The sequence below is a fragment of the Gavialis gangeticus genome, unplaced genomic scaffold, assembly GCF_001723915.1.
Source record: "Gavialis gangeticus isolate Ggan-Ray unplaced genomic scaffold, GavGan_comp1, whole genome shotgun sequence".
Classification (NCBI taxonomy): Eukaryota; Metazoa; Chordata; order Crocodylia; family Gavialidae; genus Gavialis; species Gavialis gangeticus.
In genome coordinates, this window is record NW_017729034.1 from 65,094,752 (window position 1) to 65,118,822 (window position 24,071).

Below are 24,071 nucleotides of genomic sequence, written 5' to 3' on the forward strand. Positions count from 1 at the left end.
TAATGGGGGAGGAGAGGGGCAGTACACCTCTTGAAAATATGTTTTAAACCATTCAAAATATAAAGTAGCTGATAATACCCCATTCACAGGGCTGAAATAAATGTTCTACAGTAGCTCTTGAAAAATAAGAAATAGATCTGATTTTGGGCTTCTAGTTCATTAAATAGTTGATCTAATCAAGATATAACCCATTATTATTTATGGAATCTATAAAAACACCAAGGGTCCCCCTGAAAAGATTTATCGCTTTTCTGCACTGGGAGTATGTTACACGTCTTGTTGTCCATCTACTGAATACCATCTTCAGCTTGCTGTGTCAAATTTTGATGTCTAATCACTCTTCCAAATTTGTGGTAAAATTTGCACTTTCCCAGCCAGGATTTGAAGGAGCTTGCAGGAAATACAGCCATCTATTGGGAAGATGCAGCATCTGAGTCTTTTTGCCAGATGTGGGAGTTGTATTTGCATGAGAACTAAACAGTGGCCTTTGCCTCCTCTCCTCCCCACCCTCTGCAGAAATGGGCAGCACCAACTTTGACAGGTCAACAGTTTATATTATGCCCAGCTTCTGCATGGACAGAACAAAGTGGGAAGAGTTCCTTGTGGCCTTCTAACCCCTGCAGCATCTGCCTTGAGCCTTGACACTTTCTGGCCTACTGTTTTTTGTTACTGATTTTTTAGACAGGTGAGGCGATTTGCTCTCATATATCTAACTATACCCTGAAGAAAACCCAGCATACACTTAAAAAAACAAACAAACCCATTTATCCCATTAGTCACTGAAATGTTATTGGATCTGCAGTGATGACCTGTTCTTCACCTGTTCAGCAAGGACCTGATCCAAAGTCCGTTGAAGCCACTCTGAGTTTTTTGCATTCGGGTCAGTGAACTTTGGGATGGACCCATATTTGTACTGTTGTGATTTAATAATAGTGTGTTAGCCTAAATCTGCAGGTAGCTGTGATTGAATGTTAAATTTGAAATTGTTGTCCTTGAAAAGATTGATAAAGTTTTTATTCTGTTCTCTCTTGGTTGGTCTTAAGGGGCAATGACGGATTGTCAAAGTCACAAGAGACAGCAAGGTGTCTAACTCCTACTGATTTTGTGAAAGCTATTTATTTCATTTCCAGTTTTGCTTTGGAAAGTGATGGGGTTTTTTGCAGTTATTTGTGTTGCACACACAAAACTTAACTGTATTTTGCTCTTGTTTTTTGTGGCAAATATAAATGTGGGCTTGAAGGGAATTTTAAGAGAGAGTGGAGGGTATCTCTCCTGGATGTGTAGCAGGGTGATATGGGTGAATGGCCAGGGAGTTGTGGAGTGGGCTGGTGTGAAAAGGATTTGTTGTACATGTGAAGGGCAGTTGAGAGGTATCGTTGTGATTGGCTGGAGGGCTTGCTTGTGTGGGGTTGGAGCAGGGAGGTGGTAGTTGGAGGCAGTGGAGGGGAAGAGCAGGGAGGTGGTAGTTGGAGGCAGTGGAGGGGAAGTTGTGATTCTTAGGTTTTAGCGTGGTGGTTGAGGAATCCTCTCTGTGGGTGGTGGTTGTTGTTGTTTTTTATTGTAAGCTGCTTTGAACCTTTTGGATAGAGTGGGATATAAATCTTTAAAAAATAAATAAATCTATTGCTCTAGATAAATCAAGTAGTCGTTAGCAGTCAAGGAAGGAATGAGGACAGCCACTCCCTTAAGCTCTAGATTCCATTATGAATCTTTATTTGTATAGTTTGAATGAACTTGTTGGAAAAGCTGACTAAGAAGCTTGACATGTACAGTTCCTAGCTAAAGAGTAACTTTTTGATGCAAGTTTTCCAGCAACTACCTTTGGTTGATTATAAATTATGAATTTATTTACAAGGCAGAAAAAAAAGTTCCCTGATTTTTGGATAACTAGGCATTTAAGCTTACCAAACAAAACCCTGCAAGTGACTATTTCATGTCATTCATTATTTTTTTTAATGCTGAAAGATGCAGGAAATGTCCATGTCATTACAATTTTAAAAATGGATACTGTGAATTAGTCACAAATTGTTTCTTACGGTTGTTTTTAGCATGGGTAGGTTTTCCTGTACTTCCCTGAAAATTGTATTGGAATACTGTGAGAATGCATGTATGCCTAATTAAATAATATATTCAAAAACTCTGGTTTAGTTTGTCATATTCTCTTTTGTATCAAATACATATTGTACTTTCTCTTAAGGGGCAGCATGCTTATGCAGAAAATTGTTATTGTATTTAAAAGAACAAGGTGCCCATCTATAGACATTTTACATGCTATCCAGAATTTTAAAAGGAATTATATCCCTGCTTTTACATTTAAAAAAAATGAACTACATGGAAAATAACTGTTCACATGATATTTTTGCCTTTGCCTGCTATTGAATTCTTTTGGCCTCTTCTAAAACAATTGTATTGATGCTGTAGTAGGATACAACGTATCTGATAAAGTTTCCTCCTGAGGAAAGAGGCAGATGGAGTACCTGCAGGGTTTCTAGGGTAGCAGCATTTGAGTTGGGAACTGCTAAACAATTTAAAGCATTCACTGTGCATCATTAAACAACCCATTATCCCAGTGGCTACTGTTATTTTGGCCTTTGCTAGTGTCTGTTTTGTCACTTTTGGGTTTTCTAGAACTGTTAGCATTGTTAACAGTTTTCTCTTGTGCATGCCATCATTCAGTTGACTCCTGCATTGTTGCGTAGGTGAGGAGAAAGACCTCACTGTGCCATTTTTCACCTCTCCCAGCAACATGTTCACCCTGTGAAGGGGTGGCCAGAATCTGACTCTGAGTTTCCTTAGATCTTGTCTATGCTGCACAATGCAATGCAGCATAGCGACAATGCAGCATAGCAATTTTAGGTAATTCAGTTACTGAAAGTAATCTGGCTGTTAGCACGGAGCTCTCTCTGACCTAATTTACCTTATTTTAAAGAATAGCTCATTTAGCTCACAGAATCATAGAATCATGGGAATTTCAACACTGCACTATATTGTGCCATGTTGATTTACCTTTAGCAATAGTGTACATCCATTTTTCTGACATTTTAGTACAGTGTTGCAAATAAAACACTGTGGTTGTTGGTGTATGTAACATGTTTTGAAAATTGCAACAAATTGGGTGTTTACTTTAGAGACTGGAAAAAACATGTAATTAAATTGTAATATTTCACAGCTTTCAAAGAAAAGACTTTCCTGTTTTCTTCTTTCTGTTTCTAACCAAACCAGGAAGGTGCTCATGTAGTTCGAACCTTTTTATAGTTATGACCCCTAATTCAGCATAACATTTAATTGTGTGATTTAAAGGGCTTCATTAATGTCTTAATGAATTCAATCCATGTGCTTAACTGCATTTGTAAATCCATGTACCTAATTGCACCACTAAATAAGGATGGACTTAAGCACATGCTAAAAGTTTGAAACTTGTATGAGTGAATGTTCCCCAAAAGTTTTTCTGTCAAGTATAACATTATCTGTTACACTACTAGTCAGTCCTGCAAATGTTTTTCATGTGGGTAAACCTTCTATTTGTGAACTGTGCTTCAATGATTAGATACTCACATGAATAATCTCACTGTTTTATAATGAAATGCGAGACTGGGTCCACTTAGTTTTCAAAATGTAATAGTAACACAGTTGTTTCTACCTTGTAAGCTTCACCTATTTTCTGCTGTTGTAAACTGCTTATAACAAACAAATCATCCTCCCTTTAGATGTTGGTTTACAACAGCCTTATTATTAAAAAAATTTAAAAAAATAAAAAGGTTGTCAGAGGCTACAAGTATATATGCACACCCTTTGCTTAAGAGAAAATATAGTTTGAACTATTCTGGAATTCATAATTGTAGAAATTCTTCCAGCTTGATGTGCAGCGCCATCTAGTGAATTTATGAAGAAGGAAAGATCCCATATAAAGAATTATTGAGTACATTTTTCAAAGCAACCAATGATTTTCACAGGTTCAAGTTCTGAGTGGCATCCTGAGACCCTGAAAAGCTACTTTTACAGTATTACAGACAGAACCCTGAAAGTCATCAGTCACTTTGGAAAATGTAGGTTTGTATCACTGAATTATTTCTACTATTACTTATTCCTTAGTACTTACTCCTTGTCAGTGTAATGAAATACATTGATTGCTCCCTTAGTTGCACTCTTTTTGCCCAATAATAAGGTCTCCAGCAATAGCCTTCATCTTTGAAGGAGAAGAAAAGTTCAGAAAATAAGTCAGTTTATTTTGTGTTTTTCAACATATAGCTTCTAATATAATGGGCATGTCCACACTAGATATGTACTGTGGCACTCCAAAGTAAAACGTCAGCATCTACCTGTGGTGCTACTAGACCAAAGTAAACTAATTAACACCACTGTAGGATAGTACTGCCAGACGCAAGTACTATCCTAAGGCGGAGTTATTTACTTCCCTGCCACACACGAGTAGACATTGATGTGACTGGTTGGGGTGTGAGGATGCTTCAGTGCGAGGGCTGCCTGCCAGCTAGCACCACACTGAAGCAACCTGGCGCCCCAGCCAGCCCCTCCATAGCACGTTGATCTAGGTTGGAGTTAGCACCCGGCTGGCAGTCCCCCCCCGCCATGGTCCCCTACCAGCTGGGGCTGCTCTGCACAAGCTCAATGTGCTGTGGTCCCAGGCACTGGTGGAAATTGGCATGCTCAGGAGCAATACACTCCAGCACACTAATTGAACCTGTAGATGCATCCAAAGTATAGCAATTAGGTCATTTGCTCTTTACTGGTTAGTTTATAATGTACCACCAAAAGTATCCAGGTTTATTGCAGAGTATTTATTTTACAGTGTCCTAATGTGTTACCTTTATTTCACAATTAATGCATATGTCTGTTTTTCCAACATTAATATAATATTATATCATAGGAAAATGCACAATTCTTCAACCATATGATAAGTTACTGATATTTCTCTAAAAACATAAGGCGCTTCTATTTGTTCTTTTCCACCACTCCTACCCTTGCCTGCTTTTTCCTAGCCAGGGGGTTGCTTGCATTTATGTCTGAACACAGGACACAGTTGGCTCTAACTGTGGAAGATTTTAGAACATTATCTGGCTATTCATTCACCTTGGGTGTTTTGCAACTTTTTGGTTGGGGACATGTTCCCATATTGATTTTTGTGTCATTTTTATTGGTTGCCGTTACAAATCATGCTTGGTTTTATTGAAAAATCTGGTCTTCCGACAATCCTTGATATATATTTAAATAGGCTGGTTTCTTGTAGACTTATATCCACGGGTACTTCGTTCCTTAGCAAAAAGAGGGGGAGTGGAACAGGGGAGTTCTGTTACTAAATTAGAAGAGGATGTAAGAAGCAAATACAGTTGATCTGACCTTGTATTGACCCACATAATGCAAACTTCTCTTTAATAAATTCACCCTCCTCTCTCTGCTGCTGCCCAGACATTAAATAATGCAGTAATAATGTAATACCAAGGCATCCATTTAATGTCAACTAATATTAAATAATTTTCTGTTAAGCATTGTCTGGGCCAGCGTTTGTTCCTATTGAAGTCAGTTGCAAAACTCCTGTGAATAAAATAGAATCAAGCTCAAGTCCCATTTTTGTACTCTTGTTGCACAGGAAGCCAAAAGCATACTGGATTGTATTAACAAGAGTATTGCTTGTAAATCAAAGGAAGTAAGTCTTCTGCTGTATTCAGTACCATGTCCAGTTTTGGGCCCTACAGTTCAAGAATGGGGAACAGATTGGAAAGTGTCCAGTGCAGAGTGAGAGAAATGATTTGGGGCCTATGAAGCTTTATGAGAAAAGGCTTATTTAGTTTGGAGAAGGGAAGACTGAGGGGGATTTGATAATGGTCTTCAATACCTGAAGGGCAGTTTACAAAGAGGATGAAGATGGGCTTTTTTTGTTTGGCCATAGGGACAGTACTAAGAGCAATGGCCTCAAGCAGTAGCAGAGGAAATTTATATTGGAGATTAGGAGGGACTTTCTGTTGCTGAGGGTTGTCAAGCATTGGCACAGGCTACCTAGAGAAGTTGTGGCATCTTCATCTTTGGAAATTTTCAAGAACAGGTTGGTCAGGCACTTGGCTGGAATGGTTTAGTTGGGGGCAATCCAGTCTTGAGCAAGGGGCTGGACTAAATGACCTCATAAGGTTCCTTCTAGTCCTACTTTTCTAGGATCCTCCGATTGTAATAGAAATACAGTTTTGTAACAAGTACAGTTTATTAATGGAAGGTTTAGTTTAGGATTGATGTCCATGTAAAATAGCAAAGGCAAGCTCTTATTTTGATGGAATAAAAATCTATTTTTTATATTTGCTGTTTAATTGGTGGGATTAATGTTTAATGGATGGAAATTATTTTTAAAAAAGGAACTGAATGGTTTGTAGAGGTGTAAATATCATGACTTTCCCTGGCTCGGCTTTGAACTAGAAACCTATTATCACCTTACGACTGTTCTACATGAAATGTGTTTAGTAGTTTACCAGGTTCCCAATGGTTACTGTGTAATCGCCACTATAAAAATACACAGGAACTGATAACTCGAGCCGTCTCGTTGAAGAAGCCAAGAATGGAATGAGTCTTGAAACTGAAGTTACCCTCTTAGTCATACAAGTCGACAAGTCAACTGGCGTTGCTATTATGGTGTAATTCCTGTTTAATAAACAAAGGGATTCAGTTTCTAGGATTGTCTCACACCCCTGTCAAGCAGCATATTCACACTTAAAAAAATAAATAAAAAAAAAAAAAAATCTTAAATTGTGGACAGACTTAACTTTCAAGCACTTTAAAAGTAGATGGGAATTTGCTGTTTAGAAGCACACATCAGCTGCTCTGCTTTACCGGGATAAAACATTGCTAAATTGAGTAGTGTAACTTGGGGTGGGTAAGCAGGGTCCCAGGCCTGGGCTCCAACTTCGAAGGGGTGGCATAATTACCCTGCCACCCCAGTGGAGCCTGCACCCCAGCAGGAATAACAGTCCTATGGCATTGCTCTTCTAGCAGCAGCTGGTGCACAGCCATTGTATTGCTGCTGGAAGAGCTGCAGACGGGGTGGGCAGACCAGCGGCGGCAGCAGCAGCTGCAGACTGGTTTTGAGAACCAAGCATAAGTAAGACTCCTGTCACCTTTCACTCCTGGAACCCCCACCCCTCTGGTGCTCTACATATACTCTTAGAGGAGCATAGGTGCCCCACGTTTTGTGCCCTAGACAGAACTCTGCCAGAGAGCACTGGGGGTGGAGAAGGGAGCTGAGTGCCAGACAGGGAGACAAACGGTCAGAGACATCAGTCTCACCTGCTCCAGAAACTCAGAGATCCTGGCTGCTGCCACGTTGTTGTCTGCCCACCCCCAACTGTTGCTGCCACAGCAAAGACTACCTGAGGGGCTGCCATCATAGTGCCATAGGTCTTAATTTTCACTGAAGGACCTGTTAGCCTCTAAGGCTTCCTGTACACATTACAGGTATCACACAATTCACTGGTTAAGTGTGCGATTACCTTAAGATTTGCTATACCTGCTAAATACTTATCATGCCATAAAAAGCTCTAGCTATAAAGTTAGACCTTGAAAATGTGGACTAACTTTATAACTGGTTGCTATTGAGCTTTTTAATTTGCTTTAATATGCAAGGGTAGTAGGGGCTCCCCTGCAGCTGCGAGTCCCAACTGAGCTGATGGGGCTCCCAGCCACAGGAGTGCAGCATGCCCAGCTGAGAGCTCAGCCCTAGCAGCTGCTGGCTCTGGGTTCCACCAGCACCCCCAAACCTGGAATATTGTAGCTGCATATTCCCTACACCATCTTCCAAGACCCAGGTAGGTCCTGACACCTGGGCAGGAGGTCGTCCCAGCTTAGAGGATCAGAATCCAGGAGAAAAGTGTCACAATTGAGGTTGAGGCCTCCACCCATTGCAGGCAAGTGAAGGCCAGCCCTCACTGGGGGAAGGGTTTGTCAGCAAAGAGCAGGTGCTGAAGGGCTTGCAGGCAGAGAAAGAGAGAATGAGTGAATACACAAAAAATGAATTGCAGGAGTTTTGTTATATTTGTTTTGTTTCCAGTGGAAGTCACATCAGGGTTACTTTTTTATACTGATTTGGGTGTTAATGGATTATGTGTCAACCTTTTACATAGGGTTTATTATTTCTGTAGTAAACTTGATTTAAATTGTATTGTAAACAAAACAAAATAAAAAATCCAGGAAGAATCATAAAGATAGTAGAGCATAGATTATTTCTTGCAGACCTATAATGGAAAATGTATTTAATTCCACCCCCCGACCCCCCAAAATATTACAGGCTTCAATCTATAAAGGTGATTTCTCATGCTTTTAAATTTTTCAGAAATCATAAATTATATTGACTGACCTATTCAGTTTTGAGAAAAGATCACTTTTTTATTCAACGTAACACTTTGACCAAAATCCAGAGGATATTTCTTTTAAGACATTGACACTAGTGGGAACTTTGCAGAAGATAATTTAGGAAATTTATAATCACAATGGGTGCATCTGTACATGCTATTAAGGCGATGTGATAAACTTCAGCTCAGTTCGCTCCTGAGTTAACTGCCCTCTGGCTCAGCGTCTGTGTGTGTGCCTGGATCAGTAACACTTTGAGCCAGGCAGACCAGCCCTGGGTGGGCAGCAGGCTTGTAGGGGTCAGCTGTGGGCTCCATGCATGGAGCAGCAGAGGGGTTGGCTGGGGCATGAGAATGCCCAAAATGCAGAGCTGTGTGACTCACCCCTGAGCCTGCTGCCAGCCCAGGGCTGCTCCATCCTGGCTCTAGGTGTTGCTGTCCCAGGAACCACACACGTGCGTTGTAGCACAGCAAATTACTCTAATGTAACTATAGTACTGTCCCCAACAATACTATCTTATGGCAGAGTTAATTTACTGCACCCTAATGCTGGCGCTCATGTAGATGGTGATGCTTTACTGCAGAGCTAATTAATCAGTTCCACAGTAAAGCACATGTGTGTATGTACTCAATGTGTAGGAAATAATAGTTCAATTTCCTATGCACTTTATTTTTATCTTTGGATATCTGTTTCAGTTTATATTTACAGTTAATTTATGTATGTTACAATTTCTGCTAACATAAAGCACTCTCGCTGCATGGTTTTAAAGTAAACAGACTACTTGACAAGTCCAGTTTCTTTGCTGGCTGATCATGCTCTTAGGCTTGTTATTTTTCATATTCAAAGTGTTAAGGAAGTTCAGGAATAAAGTTTCAAAGCCCACAAATAAAGTAAAATTATAAATAATGTACCTACCTGAGCTCTTTTCACATTCTTCACTGCCTTGTGTCCTGGGCTTGCATGGATCTGGGTTTAGTCTGTCTGGGTACATCTACACATGCACTTAATTGTGGAGCTGACTATTAGCTTTACAGTAAAGTGTCGCCGTCTACATGTGTGCCTGTACTGAGGCACAGTAAACTAATTAAATCCACTGTAATGATAGTACTGTCTGGGATGAATATTATCCTGCAGTGAAGTAGTTCTGTGTGGCAAAATAAATGTGTAGACAATGATGGGGCTGGCTGAGGTGTGAGGGTGCTACAGTGTGGGGCTGTCTGCTGGCTAGCCCTGCACTGTAGCACCCTCATACCCCAGCCAGCCCCTTTGCAGCACATTGAACATGGGTGGAGCAGCCCTGGGTTAATAGGCTGAGCCATAGGACCCCCTGCCAAACAGGGCTGCTCTGCTTTGGCTTAATGTGCTGCGGTCCTGGGTGCATGTGTAAACGCTGTGCCCAGGAGCAATAAACTCTAGGGCAAACTGCGTCGGAGTTTATTGCTATGTGCTAATTGCCCATGCAGATGCATTTAGCATATATCAAAGAGCTCTTGTGGGGCCTGCATTTCCTGTAGCAGGAAGCCTGCTGCTGCAGGGCACTGCTGGGGTTCTTTTCTCTGGGTTTTGTCAGAAGTCCGTTGTCATTCTCAGGAAACTCCAGAGCCATCAGCAAGGTTGTCGCACTGTTACTATTCCATTTCAGGAGGAACATCATCACAGTTTACCGTTAACTGGATGACTGGATGATGAAAAGCAGTTCCTCAGAATAGGTCGTGGAAAACTTAAAAACCCATTCTATGTTTACTTTGTAGCCTAGACCCCAAAAATCTAACTCCCTTGCCTCCTCCCCCGCTCCCCCCTGTCAGATCTAACCCACAAGGAGCTTTGTGGGCCATATCAGGACCCACCTCTGCCAGTGAGGTGAGCAGTGGCACCATTAACTGCCACAAGTTTCTAAGCTAGTCTGTTAGGTAAGGGAACCATGGGGATTAACGCAGCTATTGCTTACCCCAACACTGCCAAAATGCATCTCCAAGGGGGTGCTGTACCTCAAAATTTGGCAGCAGGCCCTACCTCCTCCCTCTCCTTGCCCCTAAATTCCCAGCCCTTGCAACTAGATAACACAGTTCAGTGGGTGTATCTTTCACAGACCTGGTCTAGACCTAAAAGTAAACTCCTGGAATTCAAGCTTTTCTTCAGAGACCGGAGTTCAACTCTTCAACAGAGTCTCTACACAAGACTCTGTTGCCTAGAACTTGCCTGCCTCAAGACACATTCTGGTGCTTGCTACATCTCATTGTACATGTGACAGCCAGCTGCCTGATAACAATCAGGACTTGTCTGTCTATGCCAGGCATCTAGATACTGCTATATGTAAGCATGGTTGCAGGTCACCTATTATTCTGGAAGATTTCTCTGGTCATGAAGTTAACTAGTCCCCTCCTGCTCAGCTCTTCCTTTGTGTGGGAAAAGGAACCAAGCAATGTCTGTAAGGGTGTTGAAGAATGCCACATTTCTTTTATTATGCCTTCTCACCCATGTTTTTAATTTTACAAGCTTTATGCAAAGTGAAGCAGGGCTGGCTGATCCTAGCAACTCAGTAGTTCTGGCTTCTGGATATTCTTTTTTTTGTCAGAGAAGATCTCTGATGGGCTCTTTTCAGAATGGGAGAGGGACAGTCTACTCGGTCTGCATAATCAACTGGTGGGGAGTTTTGCATGCATATAACTGGGATGCTCAGCTACTTGTGTTCAGTCTTTATATTTTTTTATAATTTGAATAGATGATTCTAAAGAAGAAGAAAAATAGATTTACTAGTCTAGTCTGCAGTTGGATCTATGTTGTTGGACACTGTCTACTCTGAGCCCCATTCACTTAAGTGTTGTAAACAAATCATCCTTATTTTATGGAAGACTTTCATGAAATTGTTCTAACTATTGCATCTTCAGAAGTCATGTCAGCAGTGAGTTCCATAGATTCAGGTGTCTGTCTACCAGGATCCACTTGTGTATGAGAATCTAAGAACTATAGAGAATTGAGGAAAAAAAGAGGGGTTGGGGAAAGAGAATTAAGAAGTTGGAATTATCCATGTGTGTTAAACATCTTTTTAATAAAAAGATGGCAAGACAATGTATTCTACAAGGAGAGTAGTTTTCCTTTATTTTCTCATTTTCTGCTCTTGTTCCATATGCAGTGTATCCATATGCATGCAAGAAGGGCAAAGTCAAGCCCTATTGTAATCTTCTGTTGAACTTCATAGGAGCTGCATCCACTTATACCAGGGCTAAATTTAATCTGAAAACTCCTGACAGAGGTGTTGTCAGAGTGAAGCCGAGTTAATCACTCAACCTATGCATTATTGTCATCAGTACGATAACTGATTTCTTTATTTTTTTTAAATGTATCTATTCAGTCTCTTTTACTGTATGGAACGGGGAAGGCCAACCTGTGGCATGAATGCCACAAGTAGCACGGGGCAGCCTCTCTGAGCCATGCAGCATATTTTGGGGTAAGGGCCAGGCAGCACAGTAACAGATAAGGCAGGGAGCAGAAAACAGAGCAGAAGATCAGGCAGGGAGCACAGGGCAGCAATCAGAAAGCAAAGCAGCCAGTTGGACAGAGGCAGGGGATTGGATTGGCACTCAGGGAGGGTCTGGGGCTAATGTGTGGCATGCCTGACAAAAAGGTTGGCCCCCACTGTTTTGGAATATAAATTGCTAAGTAAATACAGGCAAACTCTCTAATGGCATTTTCTTTTTTTTCCTTCTAACTAGAGTTTGTGTGTGTTCACACCACCTGGAGCTAAGGAAGGACAACCCCGACTCATTCCTGCAGGGCCGATTGCCCTTGGCACAACCATTTCTGCATATGTAGCCAAATCCAGAAAAACGTTGTTAGTAGAAGATATTCTAGGGGTAAATTGCTTTTTCTTTTTAATAAGATACGTACAAGTTACAGTTAAGGTGTCTTGTGGTTTAAATGTAAACTGAACTAAATACACAGTAAATCATTTATGTAGTTACTGGCAGTGTAGGACCAGAAGTAACTTTCTGGAGTATTTTATTAAAAATTCTTCTCTACTTGATTTTTAAACTGCTTGAAATTGTAAACATAGAAAAGTTTTGCCATACAATAAAACACATGGCTATTATGCAGGAAACATAAGCAAAAATTTTACCCCCACCTTCCAGAAAAGGAAATACACTAAGCCCATGTGATAAGATGATTAACATACATACTTTCATATAGTCAATCAAATTTTGATTTAACTGTACCGTACTACTCAATTCTACCAATCTGACAAGCAGTCTGACCAAAAATCTGTTTACTGGGCTAGATTTAGACCTGTTTACACTAGAAGAATTCTGGTATACCTCCAGTAACTTTAGTCAAGTTACTTCAGATAATACACTGTAATATAAGATCTGATCCTTTTGTCTGTAAATACAATTTCTACTGACACTGAAGTTCTTTTAACACAAGTCTTTTTCATTTCTAGTTCTGGTCTATCAAATTAAATCAAATTGATAAACATTTTTTTTGTTACTGTAAAGCAAGTTTGAATATTTCAATCATGACACCTCTTATTTTTGTTCTTTCAAGACAAAATGATCTAAAAGTCAGTCTCTCCTTATTTAAAATCTTCCATTCTTCTGAGCTGCTTCCTGTATGTATAGTACCTGTTTTCACATCTCATGATCAAATTGGACAGTACAGTTCATAGTGTTTATGACAGAACTAGTCAATTGCCCGTCAAGAATGACAGGGGGGAGGGGGCTGGCATGCAGTGCCGCCACCTACCGCCCCATGCTGCTGCTGTTCTGCTGCTTGCAGGGAGCAGGGTTGGGGAGCTGAGGCCAGTGGTGCTGGCCTCAGCTCCCCCCCCCTCTGTCCAGTCCTTGGCATGGCTTTGGAATCACCCTGGGGGCGAGGCCAGCACACTCTGGTCCCCATCATCCCCTCTGCTGGTCTTGCCCCCCTGGCCCCTCAGTCTCCACTGTCATGGCAGCACTCTGCTGTCTGTCCCTGTCTGTGTAGGGCACTCTGGCTGCTGAGACGATCAGAGCGCAAATAAAGTGTTATGGACAGACAAATAGATGGACAGACTTAGGCTTTTATAGTATTAGAATATATATGAACCTTTTTGCATGAACCTAGGTCATGTGCATGAAATGGCAGGTACTTAGTCATAGAAACTTAGGGTTGGAAGGGACCTCAGGAGGTCATCTAGTTCAACCCCCTGCTCAAAGCAGCACCATCCCCAACCAGATCATTCCAGCCAGGGTTTTGTCAAACCAGGCCTTAAAAACCTCCAGGGATAGAGATTCCACCATCTCTGTAGGTAACCCATTCCAGTGCTTTATTACCCTCCCCATGAGGGAGTTTTTTTTCAGATTTAATGGGCACCTATACATGAGCACGGAGTCTTCTGGAGGATGGAAACTGACACACCCCAGCAGCCTTCTGCTTCTCATATCAGCGTCCTCATGCTTAAAAATGGTGGGGGGGGTGGTGCTTGAACTAAAGCTCATTGAACAAGTACCCCCACCATCGTTTTTAAGCACAGGGATGCTGATACAGGAGACATGGCGGTGCTTTAATTAGAGCGGCTATCGGAGCCACTCTAATTAGTGCTGCCCCTCCTACTGCCGGAGCACATATAAAATGCCCAATGTGCATTACCTAAAATTCCTTCTAAGTAGTAAGTACTCTCTGACCCCAGCATGTCCTGGCAATCTCCAGATCTGGAAATATATCAGCGGAGTTGCCATGGCAGTATTCCATGGCCACTCTTAAGCACACTGGAGACCAAGGTCCTGAGAGTGACTTCAGTGACATGAAGTCTGAGACCTTTTGTATTTATATTGCAGTTTGAAAGACTGAAGCCCTATTATCTTTTCACAAGTGTGAGAATAGGTGCACTCTAGGGATAGTTTGTGGGGTATAGGAAAGAATTCCTGTCATAGGCTTAGTTGAGAGAAAACACTTTTCTTTGCAATACTGGTATAGTTTGGAAATTTTTGGTTTGGGGTCATGTCTCCATGTAGCTTATAGCACCTAGTGGGTGCCTCAGGATTCCTTACTCTCACAGAGAATATTGTCTGCCTGGTAACACTGAAATTTGAGTAGTTCAGTTCAGAGTTACCAGTGCCTCTTCTTCCAGACTGGATTTAACAATAAAGTACTTTCCTGCCTTTGTGAGATACTGAATAAGTAAGATGTGTATATGTAAACAAACTAGGGAGAGCCCTTTTGTGGGCTTTGTAACTTCTTTGGATTCTTGTCTGTAAAGGGCTCTTCTTGCTGATTTAGTGAGCTAGGAGAAAGAAAAAAGTCAATTTATCTTTTGTATTCATGTTATGACATCTACATTCTATCAAACTGTTTGCACTTTTTAGGATGAACGATTTCCCAAAGGTACTGGACTGGAATCAGGGACTCGTATCCAATCTGTTCTTTGTTTACCAATTGTCACTGCAATTGGTGATCTGATTGGTATCTTGGAGCTTTATCGGCACTGGGGCAAGGAAGCCTTCCATCTCAGTCACCAAGAGGTGAGGCCTAAACTGCTGCAGATGGTTCCCAAAGACATTCCCCACCTTAAACGGGGTGTCAGATATTCCTGACCCAGAACTTCTTCTCTGCCCCCTGCCCATCTGCTTTTTATTTTCTTATATTTTGATTTTTTGTTGTTGATAAAAATGGGTATTCTTAGTGGCAAATGGTAATAATCATTTTCTACCCATAAGTACATTGGGCATCTCACATTTTTCTAACTGTTTTATTCCATCCTGTGGGAAAATAATTTCAAGCATGCCATTACCATTTATTTATTGAATAAGGGTTTAGAAATAACAAATGTTGTAAGCTCCATTCTAGAAGTGTAGGTTCATGAGAGCTCCTGTTGTTACAAATGCAAAATGAAATTGCTCTTACTGAAAAGAGGTATTGCCAGTTAACTTATATTTCAATTTTAACTTTTCTATGAAGCCATATTGTGCTGTATGGCAAAGTCTCTTTCTTCACTAGTTGACTCTTTGAAAACTTTCATCCCATTGAATAATTTCTGTCAATAAAGCCGCATTTCAGGAAAATCCTACACTTACGTTTGTGTGTACAAGTTGTGCTTGTGTTCTTTGATTTATCTTCATGTTTGGCAATTACTTTACATTAATCACTACAACTAATAATTCATGAATGTCCTATTTAAAAAAAATGGTAATGTTGCCTGAAGTATTTTATCAGTACATCTTTAAAATAAGGATTTAGGTATGTACTGTCAGGTTCCTTTCAATTACATTTTTCAAAAAGTTTTAGAGCGCGTGTACAAGTTAAAAATAGGTAGAGTATCTTCCATAGAGGAAAAGGGGTATGTTAATAGAATGTATGGCAGTGGACCTTCAGCAGTGTTCTATTAAGTTTGTTCCCAGCAAAATCTCAATGCTTCAAGGACAGGAGATGATTCGTGGTAGTGCATTTTATTTAAACTTAGTTAACTGCAGTTTACACAGCAGTAGTGTGAAATGTTGCCTTGACATATATACCTGAAACAGTAGTCTTGTATTTAGTGTTCACATTTGATTCTTCTGCAACTAAAATGGTAGTGACAGGAGTATTTGTTTACAGCAAAGGTTTTTTCTTGGAAGTATTTGTTGCTGAATGAAGGCATCATTATTGGTACTATTTCGTTGTGATGGGTTATTTAATTGTATGACAGAAGCATGTTAACAGCGTACCTTATGTAATTTTTAAAGCCCCTCTTGCAATCCAGGAAGGGCTGCTTCTGCCCTTATTATACTGCCATGTATATTACGCTGCCATTATTAGATGGTTGAGTCCTCGTGCCCCTTCTCTGCAACTCAGTTGATTAAAAAGTTGTGATAGTACAAAACAGTCGAGCAGTACTTTTTGTACTGTTGCTTCCTTGTGACTGGAATACTTTTTCTTAAAAGTAAAGTACTAATAGACAAGTTACTTTCCCCAAATTAATGTACTTTCCCTAAATGAATTGTCTACCTATAACCATAGTTCCATGTCTTGTCTGAAATATCTCAGCTGAAAAATGTTTAGGGTATTTAAAGGTACTTAGAAGTAGATTGAGAAAAAGCTGATGAAATTGGCTCAGACGTTAAAACTTCTCATCTTTTCTTTAGGTTGCAACAGCAAATCTTGCGTGGGCTTCAGTAGCAATACATCAAGTACAAGTAAGTCTGTTTTTTTTCATAGCTTCTTAAAGGGAGCATAGCATAAATCTAGAAATCATGGAGATTATTTTATGGTGTAGAAGGTTCAAGGCAGTAGAAGACTTGATTTCTCTAGTCTTCCTGTAAATCTCAGTGCTCATACAAGTAATATACTGAGGTAAATTGTATGCCTAATATAAAATGAATATGAAATTGGGTACTTGCAGCTCTTCAGTGTGAGAGACACATTTGAAGCTAGACACCCCAGCCTGTTTTCTTTTTGATACATTTTACACAGTGTTATAATACATAGGTAATTTGCAATTGTATATTTTTATGCAGATTAGGCAAGTAGAAAACGTGTTCTAAAAATTTCACTCGACTCCAGTGATCTTCTGAAACAATAGTATATATGTTCTCTTTTCCTCCAGGTGTGCCGAGGTCTTGCCAAGCAGACTGAACTGAATGACTTCCTGCTCGATGTATCAAAGTAAGTGTGATTTGCTCTAGTTACAGGCTTTTTAAATTTTGTCCCTTTTTTCCCCTTTTATTTTGTATTTTTGCGCTTCCCCTCCATTGTCCTACTTGGTTGTGGGTTTCCTCTCTCCATTTAATATTCATTTAGAAATGTATTTAATGATGTTTGAGGTTTTCTTTTGCACACTGTAGGACTTAGAATTCTGTTTTATTCATTATACATACAATAAATATTTTTGATGAAGAGATCCTGACTGTGTTCATTGTGTCATCATTTTCAAACTAAAGACATTGCCATCCATTTTACTGCTGCCTTGTAGAAGGACATAAGATACTTTGTGATTGGAATGAGTCTACAGGACAATTCATTCTTTTTTTTATCTTTGTTAAAATGTTTATATGGGATTCAAATTAGTCTCTATAATTAAAATAGTTGTTTAACAGGAAAAATAGGCAAAGAAATTGTAAACGCATGTAATATAACCAAGTTATTGGAGCCAGAGTTGACATTTATGGGCCTTTGTGAGCGTACAACTCTTTATGCTAGGTCATTTGGGGCTGTTTTTTGCATTTAGTTTCTTTGTTTATTTTAAACCTAGAAAGGTGGAGAAAATAACTACTTTTAATATGCTTACTAGTTAAACAGTGCCATTCTGGCTTTGATTTCTACATTACATTAAATTGTGAAAACAAAAATAAATAATTGTATTTGCAAATGTCTGTTGGAATTACTTGGTTTATACTCTTGTTTTCCTTTAATCCACAATCGTCCTTTCTGTCTAACATTAAAAATGATCTGCTACTAAAAGATCAAAAATTGAATTTGTATGTCATTTATGATGAACATTTGTAGATGAAATAATTTTATTTGTATTTCTTTACAAAAAGTTTTACAAGATGGTGGTCTTTTACCATAAGACTGGTCTTTCTTGTTTTTTCCAGGGGCTCTATTTACATGCTCAAAGTATCATACGCATGTGGTACTTTTTTTCTTTTATTTGTCATGACAAATGCATATCTTAATTTGAAAACCCAGAAAAATTATTCTGAAAAATGGAAGTTTTGGTTACTTTGAAATCAGTATACATGTTTTCAGTTATCTGCTTATTGATCATCTCTTTATTCCCTATACATATTATCAAACCTTTAAACAATGGAGGCAAGGGGTGATCAATAAATGAAAATACAAAATGCTAATAAAGTTACAGGTGTTGTAGTCTATACCACGCAGCTCTATAAGACTTCATTATTCTGAAGAAACCCTATGGGTGACTTAAAGGATTGAGACTACATGTAAATAGATCAATGCAGTGTATTCAAGGCCTGTCGTGGTTAAGACTTGTGACTGGTCTTAAGGACTATCAGAGAGAGCAAGAACAACTAGGATTCCTATCAGAAAGCCAGACACTTCATTCATCTTCTTTATCATGGTGATTGATAGTAAATCTGAGGGAGGCAGCTAGTATTTGCTCTGCTGCTTTCACTTGACACTTTTAATCTCAGCCAGAGCCCATAGTGGATCCCTTTGGCACTGTAGTCCTTCCCTAGCCAAAATTATCCACTTAGGCAATAATATTCCCTGAGACCCCCACCAGAATAAGGGCTATAGTTGTGTTGCACTGTTGTCACTTCCTCCAGGTAACCTTTTCCCACTAGGGAAACTATTCCGTTAGAACCGTCAGCAAATCTAACCGCACTTTCTCATACATCAGCAGATGCATGACAAATAGATCCAAGGAGGTGATACTTCCTCTGTATGCAGCATTGGTCAGACAGTAGTTGGAGTACTGCGTCCACTTTTGGGCACCACACTTTAAGAAGGATGTTGATAACCTTGAGAGCATCCAGAGGAGGGCCGCTCGTGTGGTTAAGGGTTTGCAGACCAAGCCCTATTAGGAGAGACTAAGGGACCTGGATCTTTTCAGCCCCCGCAAGAGAAGGCTTAGAGCCCTGGCTCCCACCCACTGTGCCACCTTGTCCCTTGGAGTAGGAGGAAGAAGCAAAAGCCAAGCAGGGCAAGGAAGCAGTGGCCAGGCAAGAGCCCACAAGCCACATGTTAACCCCTTGCAGGCTGCCAGTTGGAAAGCCCTGCATTCCACTAAAACCTTTTTGAAAGTACTTCTTACTTTTAAATATTTTAACATTTAAAATAATGTTATATATTATTTTAATGCTGGGGATTTTAAAGTACATAAATATGATACAAGCTATCAATGGCTAGGAATATCTCTATTGGCATCTAAAGAAAAAAGAAAAGCAAAACATATTTCCATCCACAAAACTGAGAACTTGTGGAAGGAACTGTACACACAGATCAGTGCTAGCTACAAAAGTAGTTAACATAGTTTGTCTTTAAAAATGGTCTGCACATTATATTTTATGGAAAGAAAGTTCCCTATTCAATGAGGAAATTGTTGGCAAGCACAGTCATTAGGATATTTTCCCTAAGGCTTCAGAAAGGGTGCAGAATACTTTAATTGCCCTACATCTTCATGCAGTTTTTGGAAATGTAAGACTAATTTATTACGTATTTTCTTTCTGTTCAGCCCAAAACAGAAGTGAGCTGTATATGTGTTCAAGGCCATGGGGTAACATCTTTCTGTGCTGGGAACATTGTAATCCAAAAGTTATTAAGTCTGGGCACACAGAAGATTTAGACATCTTGTACTAATAATTTTGACCCTTATCTTTCAATGCTTTTGACCGTCCTTGGACAGTTACCACTTCATAGAGAGAGAAATCAGTTCTACTTTCTTGCAGCCTCAAGGTCGGTCTTTCTCTCCAGCCACAACATGCAACACCTGGGTTAATAGAGAATAGCCATTAAGTGTTTTCTAAATTGTGCTAAAGCAATCTAAGAAAGATTATTTACAGACTCTGTATCTCTTTTTCTGCAGAACCTATTTTGATAACATAGTCGCAATAGATTCTCTACTTGAACATATAATGGTAAGCTATCTGCTTTCACCTTTAAATTCATCTTTCAGAGGATGGTCAGACATAATAGTTACACCAGTAAAACTGGGATCCCACTGTAACTTATGTTTTTGTGCTTCTATAGTAGTGTAAGTGGAGCAAAACCATTGCAACTGTTACTGTTTTCATTCAGGGTTAAAGGTACAGTGATTTATCTTGCTTATCCCACTATAGGAGCAGGCAGATATAATTGTTAAATAGAAACAACTAATGCACCATCATAAGTAGCAACTCCTTTTCCCCTTTTAAATTGGTTGAAACTTATGCCTCTCCACAGCCTCAGTTTTGTTTTCTTTGAATTGAAATGCAGCATTGTTGAACTTCATAAGCTGTTTATAATGAATTAGTAACATGCAATGCTGGGGATGCTGTATATGAAAAAAGAGAGTGAGTGAGTGTTACGTTGGTTTTATCACAGAACCTACATTTCTCAGCTTTCCTAAGTACCACAGAGTAAGTGTTGATTGGGTTGTTAGACAAAAAGAATATTTTAACTTTGGATGGGGAAGGAAAGTTTTTTTTTCTTTTTCATTTCATTTCGGCCTCTCCTTTTATTGATTCTTTTAAATCACTGTACACTGCATAGACATCATTCAAAAGCAATGGCAGTCCAGGACAGAGGAAATTGTCTGTGTGAGGCCATGAGGAAATAGTGAACATTACCATAAAAGTGTTTGTTTCAGTTACAGGGTGATATGTACAAAAGAATCATCATATCCCAGTTAGGATATAAAATGATTAAGTTTCCATAATTATGGAGCTGCACAGTCATTACAGCTTGCTGAACAGAAATAAGTAAAAAAATGTTTGGTCGGTGAATTGCACTTTTTTAGTTCAGGAACAAATCACAATTTTCTAGAATTTGGTCATTATTTGAAGTTATTCACTAAACAGCTTCCACAAACGTCAATGAGTGTGGTGATAGCTTATTCAGAATACTCTTTGATTGATTGAAATTGCTATTTAGTTTTGGACATATTGCATAGCATGCTTTTGTTCCCTGTTTGGATAAATGTAACTCTGTAATTTTTTTGCTTTTGTACTAATACTTGTTTGATAGCAAATTTAAATATAAAACCTCCAGTGTTTGCCCAAATCCTGTCAATGATATTGATAGCTAGAATATTTACAAAAAGCAAACATGCCAAGAATGCACATAATCCAAAGCAAATTTGTTTAGAAATCTGAATTAATATTTATGAAAATGGTTTCTCAGTATTTATCGAATTTAGTTACTATGGCAGGCAAGAATTGCTGTTTTCTTTGCATAAGAAACATTTCTCAGTTTCAGGAGCTTTGTCCTTTCCTATGTACACAAATTGCTTAACAGCATTGTTTAACCTTTGAAAAGAACTGCAGTAATATAATACAGCATTTAATGGCAGACAATAGTATTCTTTCCTATGAACAGGCACCAGGTGGAAAATACACACATGGCAATACCATATGCTTTTTCTTTCATGTTCCTTCACAACACCTGCTATCTCAGCATTCTGCTGGATCGCTTGCCTAGATGCTTCACACTCAACTTCCTTTGTAGTCCATGCCAATTTGCTGCTGCTTGATTGATCCGCTAGTTTGGACTTCCACTGAAATTCTTTTGATTATACCATTTGTATGAGAATCAACCTCCTGTCCCTAGTCCAGATCCTGGTGATTTGCAGTGCAAGATTTGGCTTGTCCTTGTGTCAATGATAGTAGCATTTTTCTACTTGCTTCTCTTTTCATCTCTTGTATCTTTTACTGAAACTTTTCAATGAATTTAGTTCTGGTAAAAAGTGTTGGATTGGAAACACTTGAAAGTAAAGATTTAACTACAGAAGAGGTGCAGGGTGAGAAGCAGGAGTGCAAGTTTCCCCACAAACTACTTCACAAGTAGATTTCAGTACAGTACTGGTGATCTGTAGAGAGTTAGGAAGTAGTTTGGTCCCTTTTAGTATCTGGCTTCTCAAAGAAAGCCTTGCATAGAATCATAGAAAATTAAGATTGGAAGAGACCTCAGGAGGTCATCTAGTCCAACCCCCTGCTCAAAGCAGGAACATCCCCGACTGTATTATCCCAGACAAGGCTTTGTCTAACTGGGTCTTGAAAACCACCAAGGATGGAGAGTCCACCATCTCTCAAGGTAGCCCATTGCAGTGCTTTGCTACCCTCATGAGAATGTGTTTTCTAATACCTAACCTAAACTTCCCTTGTTGCAACTTGAGAGCATTGCTCCTTGTTCTGTCATCTGTCACCACTGAGAACAATCTAGCTGCATCCTCTTTGGAACCACTGTTCAGGTAACTAAAAGCTGTGATTAAATCCCCACTCAATCTTCTCTTCTCCAAGCTAAATAAGCCCAGTTCCCTCGGCCTCTCCTCAAGTCCTGTGCCTCACCCCCTAATCATTTTCACTGCCCTCTGCTGGACTCTCCAATTTGTCTACATCCTTTCTATAGTGGGGGACACAAAACTGGACACAGTACTCCAGATGTGGCTTCACGAGTGCTGAAAACAGGGGAATAATCACTTCCCTCATTTTGCTGGCAGCACTCCTACTAATGTAGCCCCGTATGCCATTAGCCTTCTTTTCAACCAGGACACACTGTTGGTTCGTATTTAGTTTATTGTCTACTACAATCCCCAGGTTCTTTGCTTCAGAGCTGCTGCTTAGCCAGTTGGTCCCCAGCCTGTACCAGTGCATGGGATTGTTCTGAACTAAGTGCAGGACTTTGTAATTGTCCTTATTGTACCTCATAATTTTTTCTTTTGGTCCAATCCTCAAATTTTTTGAGGTCTCTCTGAATCCTAGCCCTACACTCCAGCATATCTACTACTTCCCCCAGCATGGTGCCATCTGCAAACTTCCTGAGGGTGCACTCTATCCCACATTCCAGGTCATTGATGAAGATATTGAATGAGACGGACCCAAGGACTGACTACTTGATACCACCTGTCAAGTAAACATCAAGCCATCTATTATTACCCTTTGAGCCTAATGATCCAGCTAGTTTTCTTTCTACCCTACAGTACATTCATTCAACTTGTATTTCCTTAGCTTGCTTGCAGGAATGTTGTGGGAGACCAAATGAAGCTTGCTGAAGTTGGGAGCCTTGCTAAAGTTAATGTATCCTTTGGCAATCCTGTTAATCTCCTGTTCCCCAAGTAGTAGCTTTTTAAGGAGGAAGGTTTGATAAAAATAGGCACTGACATAAAGTAAATCAAACCCTTTTGAATTTTTTTTTTAGTATCCAGTCCTATATAAAGCATCAGGATGGTTTCAGAAGGGATATGTGGAAACCTTCTGTATTGTAGTCCCAGCCATTGCCAATGCAGTTTAGATTAGGTGATCTGTTTTGAATGAAGAAAGAAATAATGAGACTGGCCATACTGTTTACCTTTCATGGAGGGGAATGGTACACTGGGCCAGGTTCCCAAACTTAATTCTTTCCCTTTGACATCATTCTGATGGCATGAAAAATCTAGAAAGCAGCTGGGTCTCTACAGCTGTGTATTCTTGCAGTGTGGGGGAAGTCTCCAGCTGGTGTTGTGTTCATATAGGTGGCTTCTGTGTAGCAGTCAATGTAAAGGGCAGCATTAGAGCTGGTTAATATCTGGTTTTCCATCCTACAAAAAATGTCAGGATTCCACAATCTATTTTCCTATTTAATATTAGGATAAAACCAAGACCTCTTTGAGTTTTTTTTGCGAAAGCTACAATGGGGAAAATAAAGAGAAATAGTTTGTGCACTTGCACAAGATATAGAAAATGCAGGTTTAAGTCCCTGCATTCCTGACATCTAGCCAAGTGCCTAACAATGGTGTTTAATCAGTCTCACACTCTGACTCAACAAATACGTAATGGAATGACTCCAGCAGAAGATATTAGTGAAAGGCACCACAGAATATCCTTTAGGGTGGTGGTTAAGGTACTCTCCTAGTAGGTAGGTAACTGAAATCTTCCCGAATTATGCAGAGTCATAATTTTAGTCTTATGCTTCTCAAGCAAGTGCACTTGCCCTTGTCTGTTCTTGGTTTTCTCCCTCCTATGTTTTGAGCAATAGCTGTCCTGTGTCTGAGAAACCTTCAAAAGGCAGGTTTTGATGACATTGTGAGATTCATTTCTAGTGAAGCAGCTTTGTCTGGCCAAGAAAAAAAAATCATTAGAAAT

General features: G+C 39.8%; 1 protein-coding gene across 1 annotated transcript in view; it reads left to right on the forward strand.

The window, feature by feature from the left end:
* Positions 1 to 24,071, forward strand: part of PDE10A (phosphodiesterase 10A) — a 352,143-nt gene that overhangs the window by 260,205 nt on the left and 67,867 nt on the right. The window contains exons 6-10 of the mRNA XM_019527439.1: positions 12,057 to 12,197; positions 14,682 to 14,837; positions 16,437 to 16,487; positions 16,898 to 16,956; positions 19,841 to 19,892. Coding sequence (XP_019382984.1) covers positions 12,057 to 12,197; positions 14,682 to 14,837; positions 16,437 to 16,487; positions 16,898 to 16,956; positions 19,841 to 19,892 — 459 coding nt within the window. The remainder of the gene's footprint in view (positions 1 to 12,056; positions 12,198 to 14,681; positions 14,838 to 16,436; positions 16,488 to 16,897; positions 16,957 to 19,840; positions 19,893 to 24,071) is intronic.